Source organism: Desmodus rotundus, chromosome 9, assembly GCF_022682495.2.
Source record: "Desmodus rotundus isolate HL8 chromosome 9, HLdesRot8A.1, whole genome shotgun sequence".
Classification (NCBI taxonomy): domain Eukaryota; kingdom Metazoa; phylum Chordata; class Mammalia; order Chiroptera; family Phyllostomidae; genus Desmodus; species Desmodus rotundus.
In genome coordinates, this window is record NC_071395.1 from 48,512,543 (window position 1) to 48,540,123 (window position 27,581).

Consider the following 27,581-nt stretch of genomic DNA (forward strand, 5'->3'; position numbering starts at 1 on the left):
CTCAGCCAATCAGTGCGCGAGGCTGGTGGAGCTGGACGCCTACAAAGCCAATGGCTGGCTGTGCCGACTCCGAGTCCGCCCTGCCTCTGGGTGCACTCGCGACAGTGGTGGTGGCCTCCGTGCGGGGAGGTGGGGCGGGGCCCAACTCTCTCGGCCACGCCCCGGAGGCGGAGCCACACTGGGGCCCCGCTGCAGCCAGGGAGGGAGGGGCGGGGCTGGCTCGGATGTCAGCGACTGAGCCGCAGGTGGCGGCGGGCGCGGGGCTCGGCCCGAGCTCGGGAGGTGAGTGCTGTCCCCAGACTCCCACCAATCCCCCCTGGCCCTCGCAGCCCCGCGTGCGCACGCACCGTGCCCCCCAGTCCTGGCAGCCATGGGGGGCAAAGACGCGGTGGGGCTTGGGGAGATGGCGAACAGGGGTTCGGTGGGCTGCACGGTGGGCGCCCCGGCCTCTCCCCGGTGGTAATTAGAAGTCCGCAGAAGGAGATAGGGACCCCTATCCTAGTCCCCATCTGCTGGCTTAGAACCGGAGCGTACGAGAGGGCGGCTGAGACCCCTCCCCAAATCCCTTTATTCTAAGCCTGGATTTGGTCTAGGTTCTGAGGCTGCAAAGATGGGGGCGCTGCTCCCCCTCCAGCCTGGGACCCAAAATAGCCAAAGTGGAGGCCACCCCCAATTTTCCTCTTCCCAGCTGGGACCTGCAGACCCTCCTGGGACCGAGATGAACCTCCTTCCCTTTTTCTCCACTGCTAACACTGCTCCGGTCCCGGTAGAAGAACTGGGGGGTCCCCTGGGCCCCTCCTGTAGGCTGACTGTCCTATCCCAGCCCCGAATCACAAGGATAGGACGGGGGGCCTTTCACTGACATCCTCTTCAAGGACCCCAAGGTTGGAATTCTGGGGAGGGGGTTAGTGTGGGGTCCGGTGCCTGGAGGGTCTGGCTGGCAAGGCCAGGCCTGGAAGGGCCTGGAGTAGACTTGGGAGTGGTCCCTTCCTCAGTGGGGGCTGGGCAGTGAGCATCTGTTCCCGGGGATTAAAATAAATTGAGGTAAATTAGGATCATGCTGGAGGCTGACTGTGAGTGGGGTGTGGAGGAGGGGTGGGTGGCCCCTCCATCTGCCTCGGATCCCAGGAGTCTTCTGCCCCAATTGCAGTGGGGACCGGGAGATGGCTCTGGATGGACTTGTCTCACTGGTGACCTTGGGCAAGTGACAGCACCTCCCTGAGCTTCAGTTTTCTTCTTTGAAAATGGGGTTGGGGGCTTCGGAGCCTGTATTCTACAGATTCTGAAAACCATCCACCCCCATCTTCTGCCAGATCTTGACCCCGCCCTTTTACTTAAGATGGTGGTTTGGGGGTGAGAGAGCAATGGGTCTGAAGACCCCTCCCTACCTGCCCCACATGCCTTGCTGACCCCTGGGCCTCGGTTTACTGCACTGCAAAATGGGTTGATGATCACACTCTGGCATTGCTGGAAAGGCTACTCTGCCAGACAGGAAATTATATCACCAGGTCGCAATGGTTGGAGCAAGGGAATCTACCACCCAGGTCTCACTGTGGGGCCCGCCTGGGGCACACCCTGACCCACATACTGTCACCCACGCCAGGGGCAAGACAGTGCCTGGGCAGGGTCCCAGGCAGGAGGAGATGCCAGGCCAGCCTGTCCCCTTTCCCTTTGAAGTTCTGTCCCTGTAGTGGACACAGGGGTGAACACTGCTGGGATTCCAATGCCCCAGGTTCCAATCTGGTTCTCCTGTGTGTAGCTTTGGCCCTTTGCCCCTTGGTATGTTTTTCTGTGAAATGGGCCAAATCCTTTTCAGAAGATCAAAGGAGACTGTGGGAGGATGGGAGTGCTATAAATACAGACGTGATCATTATAATGCTAATTGCAATATTACTGATCATAAATGGGGTCACTGATGACTATGTGTGGAGATGAGAGGGGGGAGTCTGCAAAGGTGGCACCTGCTGTGTCTTCAGCCTGACAGTCAGGTACAGTGCGCGCTCTGTAGGTGTTTGCCAAATAAAGTGATGGAGGGGGGCGGGGGGGACTGGGAGGGACTGAAAAATTCCTGCGTGAGCTCAGATGCCTACTCAGTGGCTCAATTCCTGTGTAATTCGGGCCTGTCCTCGGTCCCCCCATTTGATGACCAAGAGGATGCACTGCCTCTAAGTGCCATTGTGAGAATCAAGCCAGAGTGTGTAAATGGTCACAGCTCTGGTGGCTGAACCTGGAGGGAGGAAGCATGTGACCACTGGTTATTGAAAAAGTATGGCCAAGAGGCTGGTCACCAGATAGAGACGAAAACCCCCAACTGGCCCTACTGTGGGCGAACTGGAGTTGAGGGGGAGCAAAATCTCAGATCCTGTTTTACAAAACTCAGGAGGCCCAGAAAGGTCAGGGTGTCCCAGGGTCACCCAGCAGGAGGCCAGGAGCAAGAGTCCAGCCTTCTTTGCTGACTGGGCTCCTATCCTGGGCCTGGTTTCATACTAGACCAGGTGCAGAGCCCCAAGTTTTGGGGAACTGGAGCCGGGGAGACAGGATTCATCTCCAGGAGGTGTCAGGGCTCATGTCAGACACCCCCAGGGAGGACCCTGTTCCCTACTTCTAGTAGCCAGAAGATGGGGTCATCCTGCTCGGCTGAAAATCTGCTCTTTGACCTTGGGCAAGTCCCTGTCCCTCTCTGGGCTCCACACTGGCATTACAGAGTCAGGGAGGCCCGGGATCCGGCAAGTCTGGGTTCTTGTCAGATACAGTGACCACCGTGTCTCCAACACAGTGCTTTTAGGTGTCCGTGAAGATGGGTTAACCTCTTTTAAAATCAGAAGGGGGAAAAAATGAGCCGTGGAATCAAAGAAAACATTTAAATATGTGATATTAATATATTTGTCTTTATGCCAATGCAGTTGTAAGTATAGTTCAAATTCTTTGCTTAATGGAGCAGGGGGCCCAGGAAGGCAAAAGTGCCTCTAGCCAGTGTGCAAGTTCTAATGCGGTCCTGGGTTTGAGTCTCAGCACTGCCATTCATTAGCTGTGCAACTTTGGGTGTGTGGACTCCCCTCTCTTGGCCTCGGTTTCCTCACCTGTGCAGCAGGCATTGCGGGCCCACCTCTGGATGGTGAGAGTGGAACATGTAGCCAGGGGTTGGCACTCAATTTGTGGGTTCTGTTAATTTACAATTGTCATGATTATGATTTGTTGGCTAATAATAGCCCCAGGCCGAAGCCTGCAGGTTCAGGGGCCTCAGTTTACCCATCCATGGCCTGCTCAATTCCAGAGAGGTCCCAAGGGTACTGCTCTGGGAGGGGAAGGTGAGGTGGCGGTTGGGCGGTTGGTGGGGCGGGTGTGCTTCCTGTCCCTCACACCCACGGCCCCTGCTTGGCGGAAGTGGCAGGGGCTGTGTGGCTATCTCTGGTGCCTGCCCTGTCTGACTGGGGCCAAGTCCCACTCGCTGCCCTGTTCGGTGAGTCTGATCCCTGCTGGGAAGTCCCTGCTGCCCCTCTTTCCCCCCCTCAGGAACAGAAGGGATGCCCTTCTGCTTCCTGGGTTTCAGAAACAGCAGGTGTCACTTCCTGTGCCGGGCCAAGGCCTAAGGAAGGCGGGGAGATGCCCCCCATTACTGCTCTGAGTGGTGTGGTGGGTTGCCAGGCAGTAGAGTGGATATGGAGACCCAGAGCCACCCATGGTGGTTCTGAACAGGAGTCCTTTGGCAGACAGACCAGGGACAAAATCACAGTGACCTGGGGACAGTGAGTGACTAATCTGTACTTCAATTTCCTCACTTAAAACTGGGATTGTGCCTCATGGTGTGGTTGTGAAGGTTAGATGAACAGGGACCTGTAGGGAGCTGGGTGCAGTGCCATATACATACCACCCTCGGTGTGTGTGGCGGGGCGGGGGTTTGTCCAATCAGAGTTGTAAAATCAGTAGTGAGATTCTTGGTTCCGGTGCAACTTGGGCCTGGTGGCTCCTCAGATCCTCTCGAGCAGCACTGTCTTGTGGAACTCTGTCTGTCTGTCCTGTATGGCAGCTGCCAGGCCCGGGTGACGACTGAGTCTCGGAAGCAAGGCTGTCACAACTGAGGAGCTGGGGGGTTAACTGTATTCAATGTTACTTAGTTTGAAATTAAGTTGCTACGTGAGGCTAGTGGTTCCTATGTCAGTCTGCATAGTTCTAAGGGACTTAGAGATGCTCAGAGTCTAGATCGTGGCCAGAAACAAAGAAATGAGATTGAAATTTAAGGCTTTTCCTTTTGGGGGTGTCAGCCTAGCATGCCCCCTGAAGACTGGGTTTCCTCAGGGGCTGTGCTGGCAACTGAAGTTTCTTAGGAGCCCCAGCATCACCCAGCACAGGGTGGTTGTTGGGAATGTTTGTTGAGTCAAATAATTTCTTTTGCTTGGACTCCTATTCATACTTTAAAACTCCAACACCCATACCCTGCTCCTTTAGCCCAGGCTCCCCCAGTTTTTGTTCTTCCATTTGGTCCAGCCCTGACCCTGCAATACCAGGGTGTCTGTGTCCAGCTCTGTTCCCCCAGAGCGGGAGGCTCCTCAGGGACCAGGCCTAGGGCTGATCATCTCATAGACCCTGGCATTGTCCTGGCCAGGTGGGTGCTGGGTGAAGTCAGGGGACAGGGGCCTTATGATAATGAATCAAGTTAAACTCACTTTTAAAATTAGGTAAACTGAGGCTCAGCAAGGGACAGCTTTGTCCAGGGTCCTAGCTCAGTCCTTTCCTGGTCCAGGGAGCTTTCCCATTCTGCGGTCACCAGCCCTGTCCCTGTTGCCACTGTACCTCCCGGGCTCCCAGCTGCTGCTGAGCTGCCTTCGGAGTCATGAATTATGGATGGGGCCTGCGGGCTCCAGTGACAAGCCCAGCCTCGAGGATGTGCCAAGGACACCAATGTCCCTTCGTCACCAGACAGCTTGGCCCACCCCCTCTTCAGGGACATGTGGGGTCCCCCAGCAAGACTCCTTATAGGCATTCTCTCTTGTTTTGCAGATGGGGGAACTGAGGGACAGGACTGGACAGTAACTCCGATACCAGGTGAACACTGGCTTCCAGGGGGCAGGGTTGGGACCCATGGGGGGTCACCAATGCCAGTTGGGTCACCAGGGTGAGGGGTCAGCTCTCTGTTCCAGGAGTGTGCATGAGATGGACAGTGCTATAGAGGAATTCAGGGGATCCCAAGGAACCCAGATACCCACGTGGCTGATCACAGTCCCGGTGCTCATTTCTCACCAGACCCTTTTCCCACAGGAGCTGCCCAGTGTGGAGCTGAGTGCTCAGGTCTGGACTCAGCTGGCCCAGGGTGCAAATCCACTATCCATTCCTGACTGTGTGATCTTGGCAAGTGGTTTGCCCTGTGGGGTGGGGCTGCTTTCCCATCTAGAAAATAGCCCAGAACTTCCCAGGCTAGGTAGGGCTCATCCAGTAGCCTCCCCAACAATGAACTCCTACTTGTACTTAAGAACCTAATTCCCTTGCCCCATCCTCTGGACTAGGTTCCCCCAGTCCCTATCCCTCCACCTAACCCCACAGGATTTGGGGCATCTATATCCAACTTTGTCCTTCTAGACTGGGAGCAACTCGGGTGTAAGGCCTGGAACTGAGTCATCACAGGAGCCCTGGCATGCTCCCAGCCTTTGGGCTTTTGGTTCCTCTACCGTCTCTTCTCCCCCGCCCCTACAGGGAGGACAGTTGGAATTTCCCCTCCTCAGGCCCAAAACAGCTATGACTTTGCAACTCAAACTTGCCTCTTTCTTTAGACAGGAACTAGACAGGAGCCTGCAGGGGTCCCCACAGAGACCATCAAGATGTCGTATTTTGGGGAGCATTTTTGGGTAAGTAAGACCTACTCTTATTTTGGTGGGGGCTCCTTGAAGGACTGTGGTATACTTTTATGGAGGTGGGGAGATCTGGGAGATTATGGGCAGAATCTTTCATAAGTGGAGCATCTGTAGGGAATAGAAGTTGAGGTGGGAAGAGTCAAGCTGGGTTTGAATTTATACCCCCTCAGACCAAATGGGCCTTGTGACCTTGGACAAGTCACAGCTTGAACAACAGAGACTGAGGTCAGAGTATGACTGTTACTTGAGGTCTCCCAGTGAGAAAGTTCAGGGTCAGGGCTCAAACCCAGGGTCAGAGTGAACTTTCAAGATACAGTGTGGTTCCAGCCAGGGGATTTCCATGTCTTTCCCATCCGGGAGAGTTGGGGGAATTTCATGGCTTGACCTCTAGGGACCACTTCACCCATTTGCCCTCTGAGCTGGGGACCACATATATGACCCAAAGCAGGCCAAGTGAAGTGGACTTGTTTTCATTCATTCATTTATACTTTCCCTCTGGGCCACCAGCATCCCATACCCAGCCAACTGTGGGGGATGCTGCCCCCTCAAGAGGCTCCATCCCAGATCTGACCCCAAGGAGCCCCCAGTTTAGGGGACACAGAGCCAGCCAGATACTCCCAGTCCTGCAGTACCTTGGAGACACACAGAAAAGGAGCCAGGACACAGACCCCTGTTTGCTGTGAGCTTTGAAGGCTGAGATTTTCCAGGATGTCAGCAAGGCATTCTAGGCACAGGGAACAGCCTGGACAAAAGCTCAGAGGTGTGACACTGACTGGCTAGTGGAGGGTACAGGACTCCCACCACAAGGCCAGGCTAATGGGGAGCCACAGAGGATGTGTGAACAGGAGAGAGTCCAGGAAGGGTCAGGGCAGAAAGCCCCTTCCCCAATTGCAGGCCCTGAGCTTGCAGAGAGGAAGCCCGTTGCTAGGCAACTGGTTGCACCTAGCAACGGCTGGGCTCCCTTCCTTTCTCCTCCCCAGCTGGGGCTCCTCTTACTGGCTTTGCTTTCTTAAAGGGGCACACCCCCTTGCCAGCTGTGGGAACCTGACCTCCACCCCCTTCCCAAGGGTCAGAGTCTCCAGATTTGCCTCTGAATGACTGTGTGACCCCAGTGAGGAGCTGCCTCTCTCTGAGCCCATTGGCAACTCTGTTTAAGGGGGTTGACAGGTTGAGGATCAGTCAGTCATGTTGCTCACGTGTTGGCTCCTACATTTGTTTAAAATTTATTTTAATGGCATGAAGCACCTACATTTATTTTAAATTCTTTTTAATTGCATGAGGCATGCAAGCTCCTGCAGAAAATTCAGATCGGCAAATAGAAAATAGAAACCACCCCCGACCCTTCTCCCCCACCCAAAAATAGTCTGGCGCACAGTGAATAGGAGCTCTGAGTTTGGAGTTTGAATTGGACTCTGCTGGGAGTGTTCGGGCAGGTGACTTTGCATAGCGAAGCCTCCGTTTCCACATCTGGGAAAGGCTGATGAAATTCCTGCCTTCCGGGGATCCAGGAAGCACCTCTGGAATGTTTGTTTCTTTCAATCAATGTTTTGTTTAATCTATTGTTTGTATTGGTAGGTCTTTGCTGGGGGATGCTGGGGCTCTGGCTGGCCTGAAGGAGGCTCTAGTCAGGGAGATCAAGCCAGACAGGGATGCTCTAGTCCCATTGGGCCAGAGCAGGGCTGGAGGCATAGAGGGCACTAGGGAGCCATGGGGGGAGTGCGAGCAGGAGAGGAACATGATCAAGCTGTGTTAGAAATATGTCTCTGAGACTGGTGTGGGAGCAACACTAGAGTCCAGAGGTTCTGATGGGAGATGTAGTTTTGAGACAGCCCCGCTTTGGACCCTTAGCTGCCAGCCCAGCCCAAGGGAGGCAGACACAGCTGGGGGCTTTGCCAGGTCTGGGAAATGGGCCAGCAGTTGGCTCTGAATCAGCCCCAGATGCTGGCCTAGGCGGTGGTGCCTGGCACAGCCTCACCCGAGGATCCCCTGGCTGGGGCTGGTGGGGGCTGCCGGAGCTGTTTGCTGAGCACTCACCACCGTGCAGGGCGCCCTGTGTCCAGCACCATGCCAGCCTCCTGTCACCAAAACCCTTGGCAGGTGAGTACTGTTATTGTCCCCACTTGTCAGATGAGGAAACTGAGGCCCAGAGAGGTGAAGTCACCAGCCCAAAGTGATGCAGTGCATAAAAGGAGGCTTTGACTCTTGAACTTGAAAGTGCAATGACAGACATGGAAAGAGAGGAGACAGGTTCCTGGGGAGCTGGGGGGATCAACAGTGAAAGCTCAGGGAAGTGGCAGTCTGAGGGACGTCTTGAAGGTCTGGCAAGGATCCTGGAGAGGTGGAAGGATGGGTGGGTGGAAAGAGATGCAGCCTGCTGAGCCGGCTGGCGGAACAGTGCGATGGCGGGAAGGTGCAGCAGGTCGCCTGTCGCTGTTTTGAGCGCGAGGCCAAGAGGAAGCTGGGAGATGAGGCTGGAAAGGCAATTCCAGGCTAAGGGCTCTGGACTTCAGCAGCTGGTGGGCAATAGGGGGCCGTTAATGATTTTCGAATGAGGAATGACTGAGATTTGGGCTTGAAGCTGTCCTGGGTCCACCCCAGTCTTGGCTTCAGTGTCTCCATTTGTGCAGCAAGATGGGGTCAACTGGTAGTGACTTCTGGCTTGAGCCTTCAAGTTCCAGGTAACTGGGAAGGTGAGCCCCACAAACTGGAGGAGGACGGAGGAAACCATTTACGGAGGGCCTGCAAAGTGCTGCTAAAGGGGTTGCTTCAGCAATTGGTATTGGCAGTGAAAGAACATCGGCTCCCTCCAGGAGCCTCTTCTTTCAGTCTGAACTACAAGCCCCCGTTCGGTGCTAAAATATCTCCAGTTGCCTCGGACCCCAGCTGACCTCCCATGATGCCCTTCCATGTGACAGGATTTGGTGGCATTAAAACATAGCTGTGGCCTTATTTTTTTTCCTGTTCCCTTCATTATGGCATGGGGTCCTGGTTTTCCACATAGAAGAGTGAGAAAAGTTGCCCTTTTAAATACATGTCTTTGGAAAAGAAATATGACCAAACTTAAAGCAAAACATTAACTTATGCCGTGAATTAGCAAATACTAGGGTTGCCTTGGGGTGTTGGGGGACCCTGATTCATCCTCCTATGAGAGGTAGACGACTCCCTGCCCCCTCTTAATGAGGGTCCACTAAAAGGGACAGTGACTTGCCCGGACCACACAGCACAGCCTTGGCCTCCCCCACTGCGGTGACCCCAGAACTGGGATGAAAAAGGTTTTATTCAATGCAGCACTTCTACCAGCAGGCACTGGGGTAGACACTCTGTTCCCACCAGTACCGGGTAACAGCAGAATAACTCATTTGTTCATTTATTCAACAAACGTAAATGCCTTTCTGTGCCCCACCCCTAACTGGACAGCGCTAGGTCCTGAGAGAGGTGTCAGATGCAGACCTTGCTCTGGGGGGCTCAGACAAGGGGTGTACACTTTAAAGAGAATGGAAAACTGACCACAGTGACTTACATGACAGTGGTCGTATTGGTTCACAAAATTGAACTGTTGTGGGGGTAATGTGGCTTTCAGGGTTGGTTTGATCCAGCAACTCGACTCAACATGCTTGTTATTCAGACTCTTTCAGGTTCAGCTTTTTCCCAAAGTTCATGGATGCTATTCAGCTTCCAATACTTCCTGTGCCCATATAAGTCCTCATTTATGGAAAAACGCAGACAGAGAAAAACAGGGGGGAAGAGACTGATGGAGGCAGAGACTCAGAGAGAAAGCGAGAGAAAGAGATGGAGAAACAAAGAAAGACAGAAACAGAGAGAGGCAGCTAGCGAATGAGGATGAATCTCCTTCAGCTACGGGACAAGAGTCCTAGGCTTCTCTCTGATTACGCCAACTTAATGCCCATTCACCAATCTGTGTGTGGAGGGAGGAATGAACTAACCCCTACAACCAAAGGGATGGACTTCTGCTGGTTGGTTCCTCTGTTTACACTCATGTTGCTAGGCAACCTTAATATTTTTCTGCATCCCTTTTTCAATCCCTACTTCCATTCTCTGCAGGGGGAGAAGAACCATGGCTTTGAGGTTCTGTACCACAGCGTGAAGCAGGGGCCCATCTCCACCAAGGAGCTGGCGGACTTCATCCGAGAGAGGTGAGGTTCCCACACCCTACCTACCACATGGCCGCATTCCACAGTCCGCGCAGCCTCGCCCACCTGTGACCTCGCCCATCCTGCCTCAGAGACACACTGTGCTGTGCCCCATCAAGTCCAGATCCCTGCAGGCTCCAGGAACCAAACGTGCTTGGAGACCTGCAAATACAGTGTTTCCAATACTCTCTGTACCGTGACCCTCTGTGAATAGCATTCCCCGGGTTTTCTAACGCCTCCCGCAGAGACGGTAGTGTAACCTACTTAAAGGTTACACTATTTTGAAATTTGAAATTTTGAAAATTTGAATTTTGAAACCTCAGTCTCATGCCCTAAGTATGATAAAAGGAAACACGTGTGAAAAATAATCTACATCTCAGTATGTAAGTGTGCTGATGTTAGTATCCCAGAAAACATAATAAAGTCAAATTGCAAGTGAACCTCCTGCTCCATGGTCACTCAGGAGCTGAATGCCTGTTACGTCTGGGCAGAGTGGAAAGCATTGTAACCAGGTGTTTCTCTTCATGGCTGTCAAGTGGGACTGTCTGAGCCACACAGGACGCTCTGGGCCAGTCCTCATTTTGTGGATCTTCCACCCCTGGAAGCACCCACTCGTGCCAGCTGCCTCTATCATAAAAGGCCCCCGTGGGTAATTGGTTTTAACTGGGCGCATTGCTGCCCCAAACACGATTGCGGTTCCAGAAGAAACTGTGCGTAGATGTTAGGTGGGCATTCAGCGGTGTCTGTGCAGGGGAGAAAGGGAGGCCGAGTCCATCTCCTGCAATTACATGAGAAGAGCCACGTAAAGCGTTTATAGCACGGGCTCAAAAAACAGTTTGCCTTGCTGCTGCCGCGGCTGTTAGTGAGACGCATCGCTTCAGGATGGAATCCTCCCCCGTGAGTTTCCTGAATGCCTCCCCCCATACCGCCCTCACTAGGAGCCACTGCTCAGCCATTTGAGATGGGGAAACTGAGGCCAAGAGGGGCAGGACATCTCCCGCGGGGGCCCAGAACCTTCCCTATCTTTTCCCTGTCCTCCTACCCAGGGCCACTATTGAGGAGACCTATTCGAAAGCGATGGCGAAACTTTCCAAGCTGGCCAGCAACGGGACCCCCATGGGGTGAGTGGAGTAGGGGTTCCCAGGTTTGGGGGTCCTGGGGTCATCAGGAGCCCACCCTTCAGTGGACATCTTTTCACACGTGTGACATGTAGGGTAGGGAGTCAGCCCCCACTTATGGGGTGAGTCAGACAGAGGAAGGTATATCATACATTCACTCACTATCTCATTCATTCATTCAACAAATGTTTACTGAGTACCTACTGTCTGCCAGGCACTGTTCTAGATACTGGGGACCCGGTGGCCACCAAGACCGATAAAACCCTCAATTACCTCACGCCGTGTCCACGTCATGCGCATCTAGGGTGTGTGACAAGACGAATGTTAACTGCGGACATGAACAAGGTCCCTTCCCAGGGTGAAAAGTGCTAGGAAGGGAATGAAGTGGGAGCATGAGGGATTAGGCACTTCCTCTGGGGGGGCCCAGCTTTCGTGACCTTAACAATGAGAAGGAGTCAGCCCTGAAAGGGTCTCGGGGACAGAGGCCCGGGCAGGCAGCTCGGCCTGGAGCAGCCATGCATGCACTGCGCATGCTCAGGGAAGAGCAAGGAGGCTGGCGTGGCTGCAGGGTGAGGCGGAGATGAGGTGGGGGGTGGTTGGGTACAAGGGTCTGCCACATAGGTGACTTTATACAAGGATGTGACATAGTCCCATTTGCATTTGCTAAGTTCCTGTGGCTACCGTGGAGCAAAATTTCTGTCAGGGACAAAAATGGAGGCAGCAGGGAGGGAAGAGAGTGGGGAAGCTGGAGGGGGATTCTGTCCAGGAGGGTAGGCCCCACGACCTACCCACCTGGGTAGGGCTGGTTTGGCCTGGTTGGGTCTTAGCCGCCTTTGGGTATCAGGTGGGGCCTGGACTCTAAAGTGAGGACTCTGGCGCCTCAGGACCTGAATGTAAATTCCAGCCCCGATGTTCACGTGCTGAGGGGCGTTGCTTGAGTTAGGGAGCCTCCTGTGCCTCTGTTTCCCCCTTCACAAATCTGCCTTATATGGTTGCAGTGGGGATTAAATGAGTTAATATGTGTTGATACTTAGCAGGGCCTGGCACACAGTAGGTGCCTGAGCCAATGCCAGTCGTGCTGTCTGAGGGGACCCAAGGGAGTTGGGCCTGCTGGGCCCTGGGTGTGACCCTGCCCCTCTCCAGGACCTTTGCCCCCCTCTGGGAGGTCTTCCGTGTCTCCTCGGACAAGCTGGCACTCTGCCACCTGGAGCTGACTCGGAAGCTGCAAGACCTCATCAAGGACGTGCTCCGCTACAGCGAGGAGCAGCTCAAGATGCACAAGAAGGTGTGTACCCTGCGGGCACTGCCCAGTGGGGTGTGCGGGGACATCAGGAGCCCGGGCCTTCCAAGCACCAGGCCCCAGCTTGTGCCTCTGAGAATTCTGGTAATTCTGTAACATCACACCCAGAACCCCACAGACCAGGGAAGGGGCAGATATTTTGGACTCAAATCCTAGACCAGAAGCGCCTGCACACTGCAGCCTGGGGGCCAGCTCCAGTCCGCCCTATTTTTGTACGGCCTGTGACCTGAGAACCTTTATTACATTTTTAGATGGTGGTGGTTGAGGATCAAAAGAAGACTATTTTGTGAGACGTGAAAATGATATGACACTCAGATTTTAGGGGCAGTAAATGAAGTTTTATCAACCCACAGCCATGTCCATTTGTGTGCAAGAGTGGCTGGGACTTTTTTCAGGTCGAGCATCTATGACAAGCAAACCTATTTACTGTCTGTCCCTTTACAGAAAAAGCTTACTAACCTCTGATCTAGATGGTTAGAAGGTACAGACATTATGATTTGACATTTCTAGACTCTTTCAAACCTAGAATCTTGAAAGATTCAAGCCTTAGCCAGGGGTGTCAAAGTAATTTTCACCGGGGGCCACATCAGCCTTGCGAATGCCTTCAAAGGGCCGAATATAATTTTAGGACTGTATAAATGTAACCACTCCTGAGTGGTTAAGCGAGAGCTGGGCGCTGCCGCCGGGCAGAAACGAGGTGGAGGCCGGATTCAGCCCGTGGGCCTGTGTCTGCCACCTGTGCCTTAGACTCTCAGGATCCCAGAATGGTGCAGCTTGTAATTCCTGGCATTTATAAAGTCCCAAATCTGGATTTTTCAACCCTGTTTAAAAGGGAAGTTGCACCCTGGCTGGTGTGGTTCAGTTGGTTGTGCATTGTTCCACAAAGTGAAGCGTCGCTGGTTCAATTCCTGCTCAGGGCACATGCCCGGGTTCCGGGTTCAGTCCTGGTCAGGGCACATACAAAAGGCAACCAATCAATGTTTCTCTCCCTCTCTTTCTCCCCTCCTTCCCCACCCTCTAAAATCAAAATAGTTAATTAATTAATTAAAAGGGAAGTTGGGCCCTGGCCAGGTGGCTCAGTTGGTTGGAGCATCATCCCATACACTAAAAGGGCGGGTTTGATTCGCTGTCTGGGTACATACCTAGGTTGCAGATTCAGTCCCTGGGATCCCTGGTCAGGACACACACAGGGGGCAACTGATCTATGTTTCTCTCTCACATCTGTGATTCTCTCTCTCTAAAATCAATAAGGCATGTGCCCTGGCTGGTGTGACTCAGTGGATTGAGTGCCAGCCTGCGAACCAAGGGGTCACCAGTTCGAGTCCCAGTCAGGGCACATGCCTGGGTTGTGGGCCAGGTCCCCAGTAGGGGGTGTGTGAGAGGCAACCACACATTCCTGTTTCTTTCCTTCCCTTTCTCCCTCCCTTCCCCTCTCTCTAAAAATAAATAAATAAAATCTTTAAAAAATAAGTATATCCTTGGGTGAGGATTAAAAAAATAGACGGAGGGAGGGAGTTGGTAAGTAGTACTTAATACTGTACACCTACAAATGGTTAAGAAGGTAAATTTTATGTTATGTGTACTTCACCACAATTTTTTAAAAATTGGGGACAAGGAAGTTTTCTGTGGGCTCATGTGCAACAGTCTTGGGAAGGGACTATGAAGTGGGCAAACCAGTGAGTTAAGTAGCACACACTGCTGCAACCGGTCATTTAAAAAGTGGGCTAGAACAAGCACATTTCCTTGTCCATGTGCCGATTATTTCTGGAGAGATACATGGTAATAATGGGGACTCCTAGGCAGAGGCTTGGGAGGCTGGGGATCAGGGTATGGGAGGTTTGAGGGAGCTCACCCCTTAAAACTTTTTGAAGTATGGGTAAATTTACTTATTTTAAAAGTTACAAATTTATTTTTTAAAGTTACAAAAATTTTTAAAGATTTTATTTATTTATTTTTAGAGAGAGGGGAAAAGGGGCGAAAGAGAGGGAGAGAGACATCAATGTGTGGTTGCCTCTTGCATGTCCCCTACTGGGGACCTGGCTCACAACCCAGGCATGTGCCCTGACTGGGACTCGAACCCGTGAACCTTTGGTTCACAGGCTGGCACTCACCCACTGACCCATACCAGCCAGGGCTAAAAAGTTACAATTTTTGATGTTAAAATAACACTCAGAAAAAGTTCTCTGTGGGACCTGGAATTCCGGAGTGTTTGGGAAGCTGGGAATTTCATGGTCTGCACCTGAGGTCTGTTCAGGTCCTGCTCCCCAGAGGGGGTTTCAGGTGGCACCCATGTTCTGCCCTTCCCCACCTTCACAGTGCAAAGAGGAAGCAGCGGGCACACTGGATGCGGTGCAGGTCCTCGCAGGCGTCAGCCAGCTCCTGCCCAAGGCCCGTGAAAACTACCTGAACCGGTGCATGGACCAGGAGCGGCTGCGAAAGGAGAGCACAAGCCAGAAGGAGATAGACAAGGTGGGCCCACGGTTGCATGTCCCCGGCTCCCACCAGCCTACGCTGGTCTCCTGAGTTTGCCGAGGCACGGGGGCTCTGCCTGATGGTAGAGTGACAACATATCTCAGAGCTAGGGTTGTTGAACCTGAGTGTGGTCACCGTACCCTGGGCACCCCAGGAAGTCTACCTGCTGGGGGAGGAAGTGGGGGGAAGCTTCCTGTCCTCCCAGCTCTGTCTCCTCCCTGTGCCTCTAGGCAGAGACTAAAACCAAGAAGGCCGCAGAGGGCCTACGGCGCTCCGTGGAGAAGTACAACTGCGCACGCGCTGACTTCGAGCAGAAGATGCTGGACTCCGCCTTGGTACGCACCGGTGTCTCTGCCTTGGAGACCTCCTTGTCCTGGGGCCCAGGATGCTTTGGGTCTCAGAAGTCCAGAGCTTCCCACACCCTCGACTCCCAGGAGGCTCAGAACCACAAGCATAAAGCCCTCAAATTCTAGAGCCAGTTAGCTCTTATTGTTGTTGTTGATATTATTATTTCAAATGCCATCTTTTTGCCTTGGTTTCCCCACCTGTAAAATGGAGACAGTAATGGTATCTGCCCCTTAGAGTTGTAGTGAAGATTAAATGAGTCACTGTGAAGTTTTCGGACTAGTACTAGGTGCATAGAAACTACTCTATGAGATTCCTTTCCCCCCCGTTTTTTTATCCTCACCTGAGGAGTTTTTAAATTGCTTTCGGATAGAGGAAGGGGGGGAGGGAGAGAGAGAGAAACATCGATCGGTTGCCTCCCATACATGCCCTGACTAGGGATCAAACCTGCAGCCTAGGTGTGTGCCCTGACTGCGAATTGAACCTGCAGCCTTTTTGGTGTACAGAACGATGCTCCAACCAACTGAGCCACCTGGTCAGGGCTGTGACATATCATTTTTATTTCTATTATTATTGACTAGAGTTTTCAACAAATAGGGCAGAATTTAGAATGTAAGAGTCTCCTCCATTTCATGGTAGCTAAAAGGCCTGGGTTCTGGACCAGCCCCCATTCCTTACCAGCTATGGAACTTGTTACAAGACACGGTACCTTCTGGGTTTCTGTCCATCTGCATGTAGAAACCCAGGTTAGAATCTCAGGATTAGAAATAAGATTTTTTTTTTCTAATTTTGCAAGTGATAGAAAGTTACAAATGATAGAAAACTTCATTCAAACTGACAAGGAAGATACAGGCTCATGGAACTGAAAAGTTTGAAGGGAAGGCTCCAGGCATGGCTGGCTCCAGGTGCTCAAATGGTGTTGGCAGGAAGTTGTGCCTTTATCTCGTTTGCTCTCTGGGGCTTCCCTCTCAAGCAGACATGCCCTCCTGTGTGTGTGTGTGTGTGTGTGTGTGTAGCAAAGTGGCCACCAGACGCCTCCCCATGCACCCCACCAATTCACTGACTCGGGATATAAAAGTGTCTATTTTCCTATAGTTCCAGCAAATGACTTAGGGCAGACTCTCATTGGCTCTTCCCCAAACCAATCACTGATGCTAAGGGGTTGAAACATTCTGACTGATCAGGCTGAGTCCCATGGCTGACTCCCTGTGGCCTCCACATTTCCATTTGCCCCACCTCTCCTTCCTCAGCACTTCCAAGCCATGGAAGAGACCCACCTGCGGCATATGAAGGCGCTGCTGGGCTCCTACGCCCACTCGGTGGAGGACACTCATGTGCAGATTGGGCAGGTGAGTGGGGCCAGGGGTGGAGAATGAGGGTGGGGGTGCTGAGCAAGAGGGCCTTTGCCCAATTACACACTCCACCCACCCCGCCCAGGTTCACGAGGAGTTTAAACAAAATATAGAGAACATCAGTGTGGACATGCTGCTGGAAAAGTTTGCAGAAAGCAAGGGCACGGGCCGGGAGAAGCCTGGTGAGTCGGGGCATCTGGGTGACCGGCTGCGTGGGGAGAACGGGGTTCAGGAAGCAGAGAGCTTCCCTGGGCCTCAGGTTCCCCATCAGAAAAGTGGGCTGATGACAACTCCAACTCTGCAGCTGCAGAGGAAGAGGACTTGATGCCTAATTTTCTGTGTAAATCTCTTACAACCAGATACCAGAGGGGCCACGAATGCCAGACTCAGTCATTCAAATTTTGCCCCAAGGGCCCAAAGGAGACATTGCGAGTTTTTGAGCAAAAGACCGATTTGAAACTGCCCAGATGCAGGACCCCAGAAATGTTGAGAGCAAAAGTTGTGGGGTCAGCCCTGGCTGGCTGGCTCAGTCAGTTGGAGCATCGTCCTGTACATCAAAATGCCGCGGGTTCAATTTTCGGTCAAGGCACCTAGGTTGCAGGTTCGATCCCCCATTGGAGCACGTATGGGAGGCAACCAACAGATGTTTCTTTCTCACATTGATGTTTCTTTCTCTCTCTCTCTCTCAAATCAATTAAAAAAAAAACACACATCCACAGGCGAGGATTAAAAAACTTTGGGGGTCAGACCTGGGTTGAGTCTTGTCTTCATCACTTGCTGTGTGACCTTAGATGTGAGTCTTGACTTCTCTGAGCCTCAGTCTCTTCCTCTGTAAAGTGAGGGTGATACTAGTCCCAACTGACAGTGGTATGAATGTTCAGGAATCTGATGCAGCTAAAGGATATGCCTGGCACACAGTAGGAGCTTAATAGATGCTGGTACAAAGCCTGTCCCAAAGTCGAGTCAAACACTAAGGTCTGTCCTTTCTCTCTCCTATCTCCATAGCTCAGCCCTGGCTCAGGTCACCCCTCCTTGTGTGTACCCCACTCTAGCCCTTCCCTGGCCCCAGATCAGTCATGCCCTGCTGCTGCTCCCATATCCTCCATGGCTCCCCGCCTCCCTTAGGGGAGTTCCATCTCCTGACCTGGCACTTGCAGCCTGGCCCACTGCACAGATTTTCGGTCCATTCTCCAACCCAGCCAAGTTCCACCCAGAAAAGCTGGAAGTAGAACTCAGGCATCACCACTGCCTCTCCCTGCACCATTCCATCCCCAGGTGGAGCCAGAACCCTTGGCGCATCCCACTCATGGCCGCCTCTGCAGCTGGCTCAGCACCTTGCTCATGATCTGCACCCTGTTGGCCTTCCGGGCCCAGGCTCCCTCTCTGCTGAGTTTCTCGATCTCTTCTCTCTCAGGGCCTTTGGACTTTGAGGCATACAGTGCAGCTGCCCTGCAGGAAGGCAAGTACGTCTGGACCTGGATGCCCAGGCTGGACTGTGGGGAAAAGGGGGGCAGAGCTGAACGGGAAGGGAGTACCCCCAGGACTCAGCCGCACCCGCCATCTATCCTCAGCAATGAAACGTTTGCGGGGAGCCAAGGCCTTTCGCCTTCCAGGACTGAGCCGGAGGGAGCGCGAGCCACCTGCAGCTGTGTGAGGAAGCACCCCCGGCCAGCCCTGGCCCAGACTATCCCAGAAGTCCCCTGCTGAGGGTAGCCCAGCAGTATTCTTATTCCAGGCTAGACACAGAGTACCCTGTCCCAGGCAACTCGATGTCACCTACTCAAGCTAGCCCACAATTCTTCCCTCTGCCAGGGCTAGACCGGGGGCTGCCTGCCCCAGGCTCACCCAGGATCACCCCGCCCAGGCTGGCCCAGGGTCCCTCCCGTTGTCAAGGCTAGTCCTTCTATTTCTCTCCTCCATCCATCCCAGCGATTCTCACTTGGCCAAGATGAGCCGGGGAGCCTCCCTGCCCACACTAGGACCCAATCCTCCCCTATGCCCATAGGCTAGCCCAGGGTTCTTCTCTTTTCAAAGGCTAGCCCCCATGTCCCATGCCTTCTAAGGCCAGCCCTTCTCACCAGCCCCAGGGCCACGCTGTTTGAGAACAGCCCTCGCTCTGCTAAGTCCAGGTCCACTGCCTCCCACCCCAGGCAAGCCAGGATCCCACCAGCTGCAGGGCCAGCTCAGGACATTATTGTAACCCAGACCCACCCCCTCAGTTGCCATTTCCAGTGTTGGGGGCTAAGGGGACAGATGAGGTAGGGGAGCTGACACCCATATCTTTTTCCATCCCCAGAGACCCCGTGGAGCCTGACATAGCGGTGAGTGCCATCGGGGCTGGGTTCAGGTCCAGTCCAGTGGGGGGCTGCAGGGCAAAAGTGGAGGTTTTGTAGGGAAGAGCCTGACTCACCACCTTTCCCCCCAGCCACATCCGGAGGTGGATGAAGAAGGCTTCACTGTCCGGCCTGACGTGACCCAGAACAATATCCTTCTGGCGCCCTCTGGGGGCAGTTGTTGGCACAGCAATGATAAAGCTCTGTCCACAGTGATTTCTCTACCATTAGCAACCCTCTTTGGGTGCACCCTGAGGGGGACGGAGCCTCTAGTATGGACAAAGCAAATACAAATAAGACATCTGCCCTTTGGGGTAAGGGCTGAGCAAGAGAGAGAGAGGAGGGGCTGGGTTACAATAGAGGGGGATTGAAGAGGGCTGCCTGGAGGAGGGGGCACCAGTGTTGGGGTTTAAGAGTTGAGTAGGAGTTCACTGGTTAGGGCAGAGTGTGCTTGTGCAAAGGCTTGAGTGGGGCAGGGGGAGGGGGTGAAACGTGGTGTCAGGGCCAAAGGTGACAACTGGTGAGAGAGAACTCTGCAGGCTCTCAAAGGTTTGAACCAGAAGGGCCACGGTCAGACTTGAGGGCCGACTAGCTAAAGGCCCTGCACTGGGACCTGCTTGGCCCCTTGACTGAGGTGCACGCACAGCGGAGCCCTCCCGCTTCTCGTCCAGTGACTCGGACTTTGACGATGAGGAGCCCCGCAAGTTCTACGTGCACATCAAGCCCGCCGCAGCCAGGGCCCCAGCCTGCAGCCCCGAGGCAGCTGCCGCGCAGCTCAGGGCCACAGCTGGCAGCCTCATCCTCCCTCCGGGCCCAGGGGTGAGGCGCAGGAGAGGTGTGCCGGGTGGGGCTGGGGGGCTGGCTGGATGCACCCAGCCTGATACCACCCCTTTTGTCTATAGGGCACCATGAAGCGCCATTCTTCCCGTGAGTAGCCTGTCCAGGGGTCTTCAGTTTGGGGAGGAGAACATGGAAGGGAGACCAGGCCGGAAGTCTGGGTGTGGGTTTGAATCCCAGCTCTGCTGTGTGATTTGGGGCAGGTGCTCACCCACCCCGACGCTCAGTCTCCTCTTCTATGAAAGGGGGTCATTACGAGAATTAAATGGGACCCCAAGGAGTATCCTGGAAAGCAGCCCAACCCCGGAGACAGTGTGGCTCAGCTTTAAGTCCCTCTCTGCCTGGTTTGGTCAGTCTGACCAGCTGGCTGGACAGCCCCGAGCCTCGGTCTCCTGGTCTGTGGAATGGGGAGCCCTGCAGCCAGGGCCCTGGGAAGGCTCAGGAAGGCCCTTCTCTTGTAGGGGACGCTGCTGGGAAACTGCAGAGGCCTCGATCTGCCCCGAGGGCCAGCAGGTGAGATTACGGGGGGGGGGGGACATGGGGTCAACCCAAGTGGGCAGGCGGGGGCCATCCCATCGTCTCTCTCCACCTCCTCAGCTCCCTCCCTGTGTCTCTGTCCCGGCTTCTCTCCCGGGAAGAGAGTCCAGAGACACTTAGTGATTCACGCGATGAACATGATTGCAGGGCCTGCCGTGTATTCGCGCCACTCTGGGTTCTGGGGATCTATGGCCCAGATAGGTCCCCTCCTCCGAGTCACATTCGAGTGTCTCAGGCCTTTTGTGTGAGGTTCAGATTTGAAGAATGACAGATAAGTTAGAGCACGTTCAGTACCTCTAAGTGTTATGAAGAACTGAAGCGGGTGATGCGATGGAAGACGGGAATGGTGACGTCAGCCGGGCTGGAAGTGCAGGGCCTAGGTGGTTGTGAGGGGACAGCTTTGAGCCAAGCCCTGAAGAGAAGCAGGAGTGGGCCCAGGGAGATCGGGGAGAATGGAGGCCAGACCAGAAACAGCATGTGCAAGGGCCCTGGGCTGGAAGGAGGCATGGAAACAATAGAACAGACCCTCTTGTCCATTTGGTCCCCAGCTGCACAGAGAAGCTGCAAACAGATGAGCAGGTTTCTAAGAACCTCTTTGGGCCACCCCTAGAGTCAGCCTTTGACCACGAAGATTTTACAGGTGATGGGGGTACGGGCTTCGGGGGCATGGGTGTGGCCAGAGGGCGGGTAGGTGACTTGGGTGGGCAGGAGGCCAGGCTGGAGGGAGGGTGTAGGGGTCCTTTGTGGGTCTAAGGAAAGATTGATGGGGCAGGTCAGTGTGAGGGTAGGCAGAGCCACAGTGCGCATGGGTGGAGCCAGAGACAGGGTGAAGCCCCTAGGGTGTGAGCTTGGCAGTGGGTAGGCAGGTGGGACATCAGTGGAGATAGAAGTGGCCAGAGGGCATGGCCTAGGGTGGAGGGGTAGGCCCTGGCTTTGAATGGGGGTGGGCCTTTCCAGACCTGGTGTGGCCTGCAGGAAGAGGGCCCCAACTTCCTGTGGGTGGGGTCTGGAGCTGGCTGTCCCTTGTCCCCCCAGGCTCCAGCAGCCTGGGCTTTACCTCCAGCCCCTCGCCTTTCTCCTCCTCATCTCCGGAGAACGTGGAAGACTCTGGCCTGGACTCCCCGTCGCACACAGCACTGGGCCCCTTCCCTGAATCCTGGGTCCCCCGCCCAGGCACCCCACAGAGCCCACCTAGCTGTAGGGCGCAGCCACCCGAGTCAAGGGGAACACGGCCCCTACTGTCCTCGGACTCGCCACAGCCCCTGGCATCGTCCCCAGGCCCCTGGGGGTTGGAGGCCGTGGCTGGAGGAGGTAAGGCCAGCAGCAGGGAACTGTTACCGGAACCCCTAGGAGAGGGTAGATACAGCACCTACTGTGATCCCTGGAGACAGGGGCCACACACCCGACCCTTGCAAGGACAATAATGAAATGGATATTTAACAAGGCAGGAGATGGCACGTACCTGATGGGGGCTCCTGAGGGTGGGGCCTCCCTGAGGAGGGACATGTGAGCTGAGGTAGGCAGAGGTATGGGTGAAGCCACGTGGGTATGGGGGAAGGGCGTCCCCAGCAGAGGGCACTGCCTATGCAAACGCAATGCAGCAGGATCCAGCTAGACCCCTGAGGGACAGTGGCGAGGCTGGCACAGCTCGAGCAGAGTGAGGACAGGGAGGAGGGACAGGAGGGAAGATGTCCACAGGCCTTTGGCACCAAGCATGGGGAGGCTGCCCAAGGGCAGCAGAGGAAAGGAGAGGGTCCGAAGCTGAGCTGAGGCAGGGATAGAGGGCGGAGGGCAGAGGAGAGCAGGCAGGAGCGGGCTCCTGGAGGTCACGTGAGGAGAGTGGAGTCCCCTTTGTGTGTAGAGGAACTGTAGGCTGTGACCACATGAGGTCCCCAGCAGTGGTAGTGGGGTGCTTGGCATTGCCTGTGGTTAGGGAAAGACCCTGGTTGGAGCTGCTTCAAGGGAGGGCCCAAACGAGTGAGTGTAGACAAGTTGAGTTCTCTGAGCTTCAATGTAGAACAGCGATTCTCAACCAGGCTGGTTCTGTCCCCAAGGGACACTCAGCAAGGTCACCACTGATATTTGATTGACACCTCTGGGGGGATGGGGACAAATTAGCATCTGATGGGTTAGGGCCAGGGATACTGTTCACCAGGGTAAGTACACAGGGTGGCCCCACCCCAGGAAATGATCCCCAATGTGAGTGTGTCCGCAGTGCTGTGGAGCAACCCTGGAGGCGGAAGGAGGGTGGCCTGGACAAGCCGGTGGGAGGGGTTGGGGGTGAGTAGAGCAGGGGACCCTGGGGAGACAGGAGAGTGATGGGAGCCTGGGTGTTAACGCCATGTTAGTTAACTTACAAGGGTGAGCCTCAGAGGTGAGCCAGGTTTGGAGGCCACTCATATGTGCTCTGAATGTTAGGTAAAACCCTCTTCCAAATCCCCCTGTAGCGTGCCTGCCTTCTGAGCATCCAGCCCTTGGCTAGGATTCCACCATTGATGGGGAGCTCACCTCTTATCATGCCACCAGGCTGGTATCTGGCGAGCTTGGGGTTGTGGACAGTGTCTGTGGTCTTGTCTGGCGTCTTAGTAGTCCAGAACTTCAGACCACCAGGGGGTCTCCCCACAGTAGTCTGACTCCCAGTTTTTGGCTGAGTTCCAACCCAGGGAGGCCCAGGAGGCCCCGGGCAACATCTCAGCCAATGCTTTGTCATACTCACTCCCCAGAGCCAAGGCCCGTACCTGCCGACCTTACAGCCATGGAGGGCCTGGCAGCCCCACCCCGCAGGCCCCGCTCTAGGAAGGTGTCCTGCCCCCTCTTGGGCAGCAACGGGGATCTGGTAGGATGAGGGGGAGTGGCAGGAGCTGGGCTGGGGGTCGCCCCGGGGTCAGCGTCGGGACACTGCTCCTTGGGTATTCCCAGCCTAGCGCATCTCCTTCCCTTCCAGTCTCATTCTCTGAGCCCCTCCCCACTGGGCTCTTCAGTCCCCAGCACCGCCCCAGAACGTTCCAGCTTCTCATCCCAGACAGGTCACGGTATGTGTGATTTTCACCTTCTCCGGTCTGGGTGGGGGCTAAGTGATACAATAAAGGCCCTATAGGCAGAGCGTAGGTTCTGGAGCCTGAAAACTGTGCTCACTCTCTGTCTGCCCCCCATTCCCTCCCCACACCCCCAGGGATCTCCCGGGGCCCAAGCCCTGTGGTCCTGGGCTCCCAGGATGCCCTGCCTGTGGCCACCGTCTTCACTGAGTACGTCCATGCCTACTTCCGTGGCCACAGCCCCAGGTACGTGGTGCGGGGGCACAGTGCAGACAGTGGGAGGCAAACAGGGCTCCCTGTGAGCTGTGCGTCTGGGTTCCAGCGTGGACAGCCTTCAGGTGTGTTTCCTGACCCGTTTTACCGTGGAAGGGCCGGGAACACTGAGCTGAGCAACCAGGCCCCCGTCCTTCGGGGCAGGGGGAGCCACTGAGGGTGTTTGAGCAGGGCCGGGCATTATTGTGGCCGAAGTTCAGAGCAAGTCCTCCTAGGCTGCTGTGGGCACCAGCCTGAAGGGAAGAAGACCAGAGGCCAGGCCCACAGAGGGGGTGGGTGAAGGGTGAATTGAGGGACCAGTGTAGTCTGGGGGCAGTGTCCAGAAGAAAAGAACTTCCAGTCAAACTGAGAAGAGGAAGAGCACTTTAGACCCAAAGCCCAATCTGAGGACTCATAAAACTGAATGTGTGCTGTGAGCTTCCTTGTGGCCCAGGGGAAAAAAGAACTAGAGAAGGAGGTCTCCTGCCTCCACCAGCCCCGGGTGCATTCTGCCTGGTGCCTGGATTGCTATCCAGGCAGGAACACAAGGGGAGGAGGTTGGGGGTAAGGATGCTGGGCATAGTCAGGGCCTCGCTGCTTCTGCAGACCCAGGGAGCCACAGGCTACAGTGGAGCCAGGAGGGGGGCATGAGGTGCCGGGCGGAGCCCTGAGCCAAAGCCCAGTCCCTCACCTCTCACTCAGCTGCCTGGCTCGAGTGACTGGGGAGCTGACCATGACCTTCCCAGCTGGCATTGTGCGTGTATTCAGCGGGACCCCGCCCCCACCCGTCCTCAGCTTCCGTCTGGTGCACACAGCCCCCATCGAGCACTTCCAGCCCAGTGCCGATCTCCTCTTCAGGTACTGTTGGGAGGTGGGTGTCAGGAACAAGGGGTCCCAGAGGCTAGTGGGGGCCAAAACTGCCCCAGCTGTAACTTCCTCCTCTGCCTCCCAGAATTTGCTGTGTGTCCCTGGGTAAGTCCCTCCCGTCTCTGAACCTCACTTTCCTGCCCTCCTTTGCCTCCCCACCAACCACACTTATCTGGGGGCCCAAGGTGACCCAGAAAATCAGCATCTTTAGGAAGCCCTTGGGGTAGGTGAGATGCTGGGGACCCCGAGAAGGCTTCTTCTGAGTGTGGGAGTGATCGTTCCGGGTCTCTGCAGTGACCCCTCCCAGAGCGACCCTGAGACCAAAGACTTCTGGCTCAACATGACAGCCCTGACTGAGGCACTGCAGCACCAGGCAGAGCAGAATCCAGCCGCCTCCTACTACAACCTAGTGCTGCTGCGGTACCAGGTGGGCTGGGTGGATGGGATGCGAGAGGGGGCAGGGAGGGGATGGTAGGTGGGGGGCAGTGTGAGGATGGGCAGGGCAGAGGGGGCCAGGAAGGAATGATAGGGAGACAAGGTGGGCAGAGAGTAAATGGTGGTGGGGTAGACACAGTAGGAAGCTGGGCTTCCAAGTGCAGATGACATCATTATGCAAATTAGAAGTGCCCCACGAACTTTATTAGCATGAGGCCCTCTCCTGCCCTCTGCTGGAAGTGTGATGTAATGCAGACTCCTATCTGAAAAGTCTGCAGGAAAGGGCCTTCTGGGGCCGTGTGTGCAAGGCAGACCCAGCTGGTTGACAGTGTGTGGCGTGGCAGGATGGCATGGCCCAGTATATGTCTCTCTCCTTTTCTCTTTCTAGTTCTCCCGCCCGGGGCCCCAGTGTGTGCCTCTGCAGCTGAGCGCCCACTGGCAGTGCGAAGCGACCCTCACTCAGGTCTCGGTGGAATACAGCTACCGGCCTGGTGCCACGGCTGTGCCTACGCCACTCACCAATGTCCAGGTCCTGCTGCCTGTGGGGGAGCCTGTGACCAATGTCCACCTGCAGCCAGCCGCCATCTGGTAAGGGCATGTGGAAGCCCAAGAGAGGCTCAGCGGTGCCCCCTGGATCCCCAAGCTTCCCACTGATGAAGCAACTAACAGTTCGCCCTGGACCTAACGGGTCCCTGTGAGCTCGCCCTGCTCACACCTCAGGGTGCTATTATTAACAGTAATAATAGCTGGCACCGAGAGCTGCCTCCTTGTCAGGTGTGTCCCATGGGCTCTGCACGCACTCATTAGCTTCAGGCTCCTAGCAGTTGCTCCGGGCGTGGACTGCCATCATGCCCGTTTATGGAGGGGGCACGGAGGTGGAGGGAGGCTAAATTGCTCTTCTAAGGTCACAGCATGATTTTAATCCAGCCCCGATGTTGCCTTATGTTTTTTTGTAAAGGATAGAACCTTTACAAAGAAGCCAGATTTATAGGACCAAATGCACCATCTAAAAAGGCTACAAAGCTGTGGGCCCCTTGGGGCCAGCTGCTCTCCACCCCTGTTTCACAGACGGGAAAACTGAAGCAGGGGAGGGGGCCTGGCTTGCTCAGGCCATGGAGCTGGGAGGCAACTGAGCTGGAACCCTGGGTTCTAAATGTTGTCTCTGGGGTAGACTCACCAAGCTTCTCTTGATGCCAGGAACCTGGAGGAGAAGCGGTTCCTATGGAAGCTTCCAGATGTGTCTGAGTCAGGGGGTGAGTTCATGGTTATGCGTGAGGGCTCAGAGGGCTCACGTGGGAGGGCTTATTTAAACTGCGGAGAATCAGGGCTGTGCTGGGGTAGGGAAGTGTGGGCATGTGGACAGGCTTGGAAGGGCTTTGACACAGCTGGAGGAGAGGCACCCTGGGAGTGGGCACAGCAGGTGCAAAGGCCCTGAGGCAGGACTCCGTTACAAACCAGAGTCTCATGGGGCCAAAGGAAAAGAGTTCAGGGGCACAAGAGTAGGTCAGAGGGGCAGAGGGGCCACAACTCAAAGGACTTGGGTGGAGGACCCAGGAGGAGCCTGGGTCACAGAGGGGCTGGGGCCAGGGATGGGACACAGCTGACCTCAGGCCTCCCCAGGCTCTGGCCGCCTGTCTGCCAGCTGGGAGCCATGTTCAGGGCCCAGCACTCCCAGCCCTGTGGCCGCTCAGTTCACCAGTGAAGGAGCCACTCTGTCCGGCGTGGACCTGGAGCTGGTGGGCAGTGGCTACCGCATGTCACTGGTAAAAAGAAGGTTTGCCACAGGTATGCCCCACCCTGCTGCTGCCACACTCCTGGGAGCTAGGGCGCAGGAGTTGTGGGAGGCATTTGGGTTGTTTGGGAAGGATAGGTGGGTATCAGGTATGGAGACCCAGGCTGGAGGGCGTCCTGGGCAGGGAGGGATGGCCAAGATCCCAGTGGGAGGGATCAAGAAGGAAGATGAATGTTTCTGGGTTGTCCCCTGGAGGGTGGGTGTTCTTGCAAAGATCCAAGGCCTGGAGCCTGAAGCCCCACGGCAGCGAAACCCTCACTCGGTTCTCCAGCCCCCTCGAGGGGGTGCTGCTGGGGCCAATGGGGCAGTGAGTTAAGGGGTGTTTTGAGGAAGATTGGGGGATCCCAGGGCAGAAACAAGTGACCTTTCCCCACTCACGGCCCTGCTCCCCCAGGGATGTACCTCGTGAGCTGCTGAGCCCGGGAGGTTGACCAGCCCACTGGTCCCAGCTCTGCACTGAGTCCTGGTGCTGGGTGACTGGCCCCTGCCTGCTTGCCGGGCCCAGGGGTCCGCACATGGCCTCCTCCGAGGCCCTGACTCTGTGGAGAGGAGCCCCACGCCCAGCCTGGCTGAGCCTGAGATTCACTCCCGCGCACACTGATTCCCACACAGGTCCTTGGACTTTTAATGTTCTTTGAATAAACACTTTATTTTCTAATAAAATAATTTTCCTGCTGCTGGAAGTTTCCTTCCCATCGCCAGAGAGGAGAGGAAGAGAAGATGGATGCCCGGGGGAGACCTAACATCCCTAATGTTCCTCATCGCCCCACCCCTCCCACCTAGCCTGTGAAGAGGGATACTAGGGCAGAACAAGCCAGACATGGACACCCCCAGCCCCACAGACACCTCCAGCTCCATGGACTCAGAGCTGGGCTGGTGGAAGGAACGAGGACTGGAGGAATCCAGAGG

At 55.2% G+C, this 27,581-nt stretch overlaps 1 protein-coding gene across 3 annotated transcripts; it reads left to right on the top strand.

Annotated features, from left to right (window-relative positions):
* Positions 1 to 208: 208 nt before the first annotated feature.
* FCHO1 (FCH and mu domain containing endocytic adaptor 1) lies at positions 209 to 27,367 on the top strand. 3 transcript variants are annotated; one of them, XM_053911940.2, is made up of 28 exons: positions 209 to 282; positions 4,999 to 5,043; positions 5,766 to 5,840; positions 9,909 to 10,000; positions 11,044 to 11,118; positions 12,259 to 12,400; positions 14,732 to 14,884; positions 15,118 to 15,222; positions 16,483 to 16,581; positions 16,670 to 16,766; positions 17,999 to 18,043; positions 18,156 to 18,234; positions 18,881 to 18,905; positions 19,010 to 19,067; positions 19,558 to 19,736; positions 19,820 to 19,844; positions 20,216 to 20,267; positions 20,840 to 20,931; positions 21,327 to 21,602; positions 23,015 to 23,127; positions 23,236 to 23,323; positions 23,464 to 23,572; positions 24,281 to 24,436; positions 24,740 to 24,872; positions 25,269 to 25,468; positions 26,078 to 26,133; positions 26,501 to 26,665; positions 27,067 to 27,367. In XM_053911940.2, the coding sequence occupies exons 3-28, from the start codon at positions 5,814 to 5,816 to the stop codon at positions 27,087 to 27,089; spliced, it is 2,664 nt and encodes an 887-aa protein (XP_053767915.1). In that variant the 5' UTR covers positions 209 to 282; positions 4,999 to 5,043; positions 5,766 to 5,813; the 3' UTR covers positions 27,090 to 27,367. The 3 variants fall into 3 exon arrangements, with proteins under 3 accessions (XP_053767915.1, XP_024416673.2, XP_053767916.1); XM_024560905.4 differs by lacking the exon at positions 209 to 282 and adding an exon at positions 3,395 to 3,460; XM_053911941.1 differs by lacking the exon at positions 209 to 282 and adding an exon at positions 3,617 to 3,746.
* Positions 27,368 to 27,581: the final 214 nt, after the last annotated feature.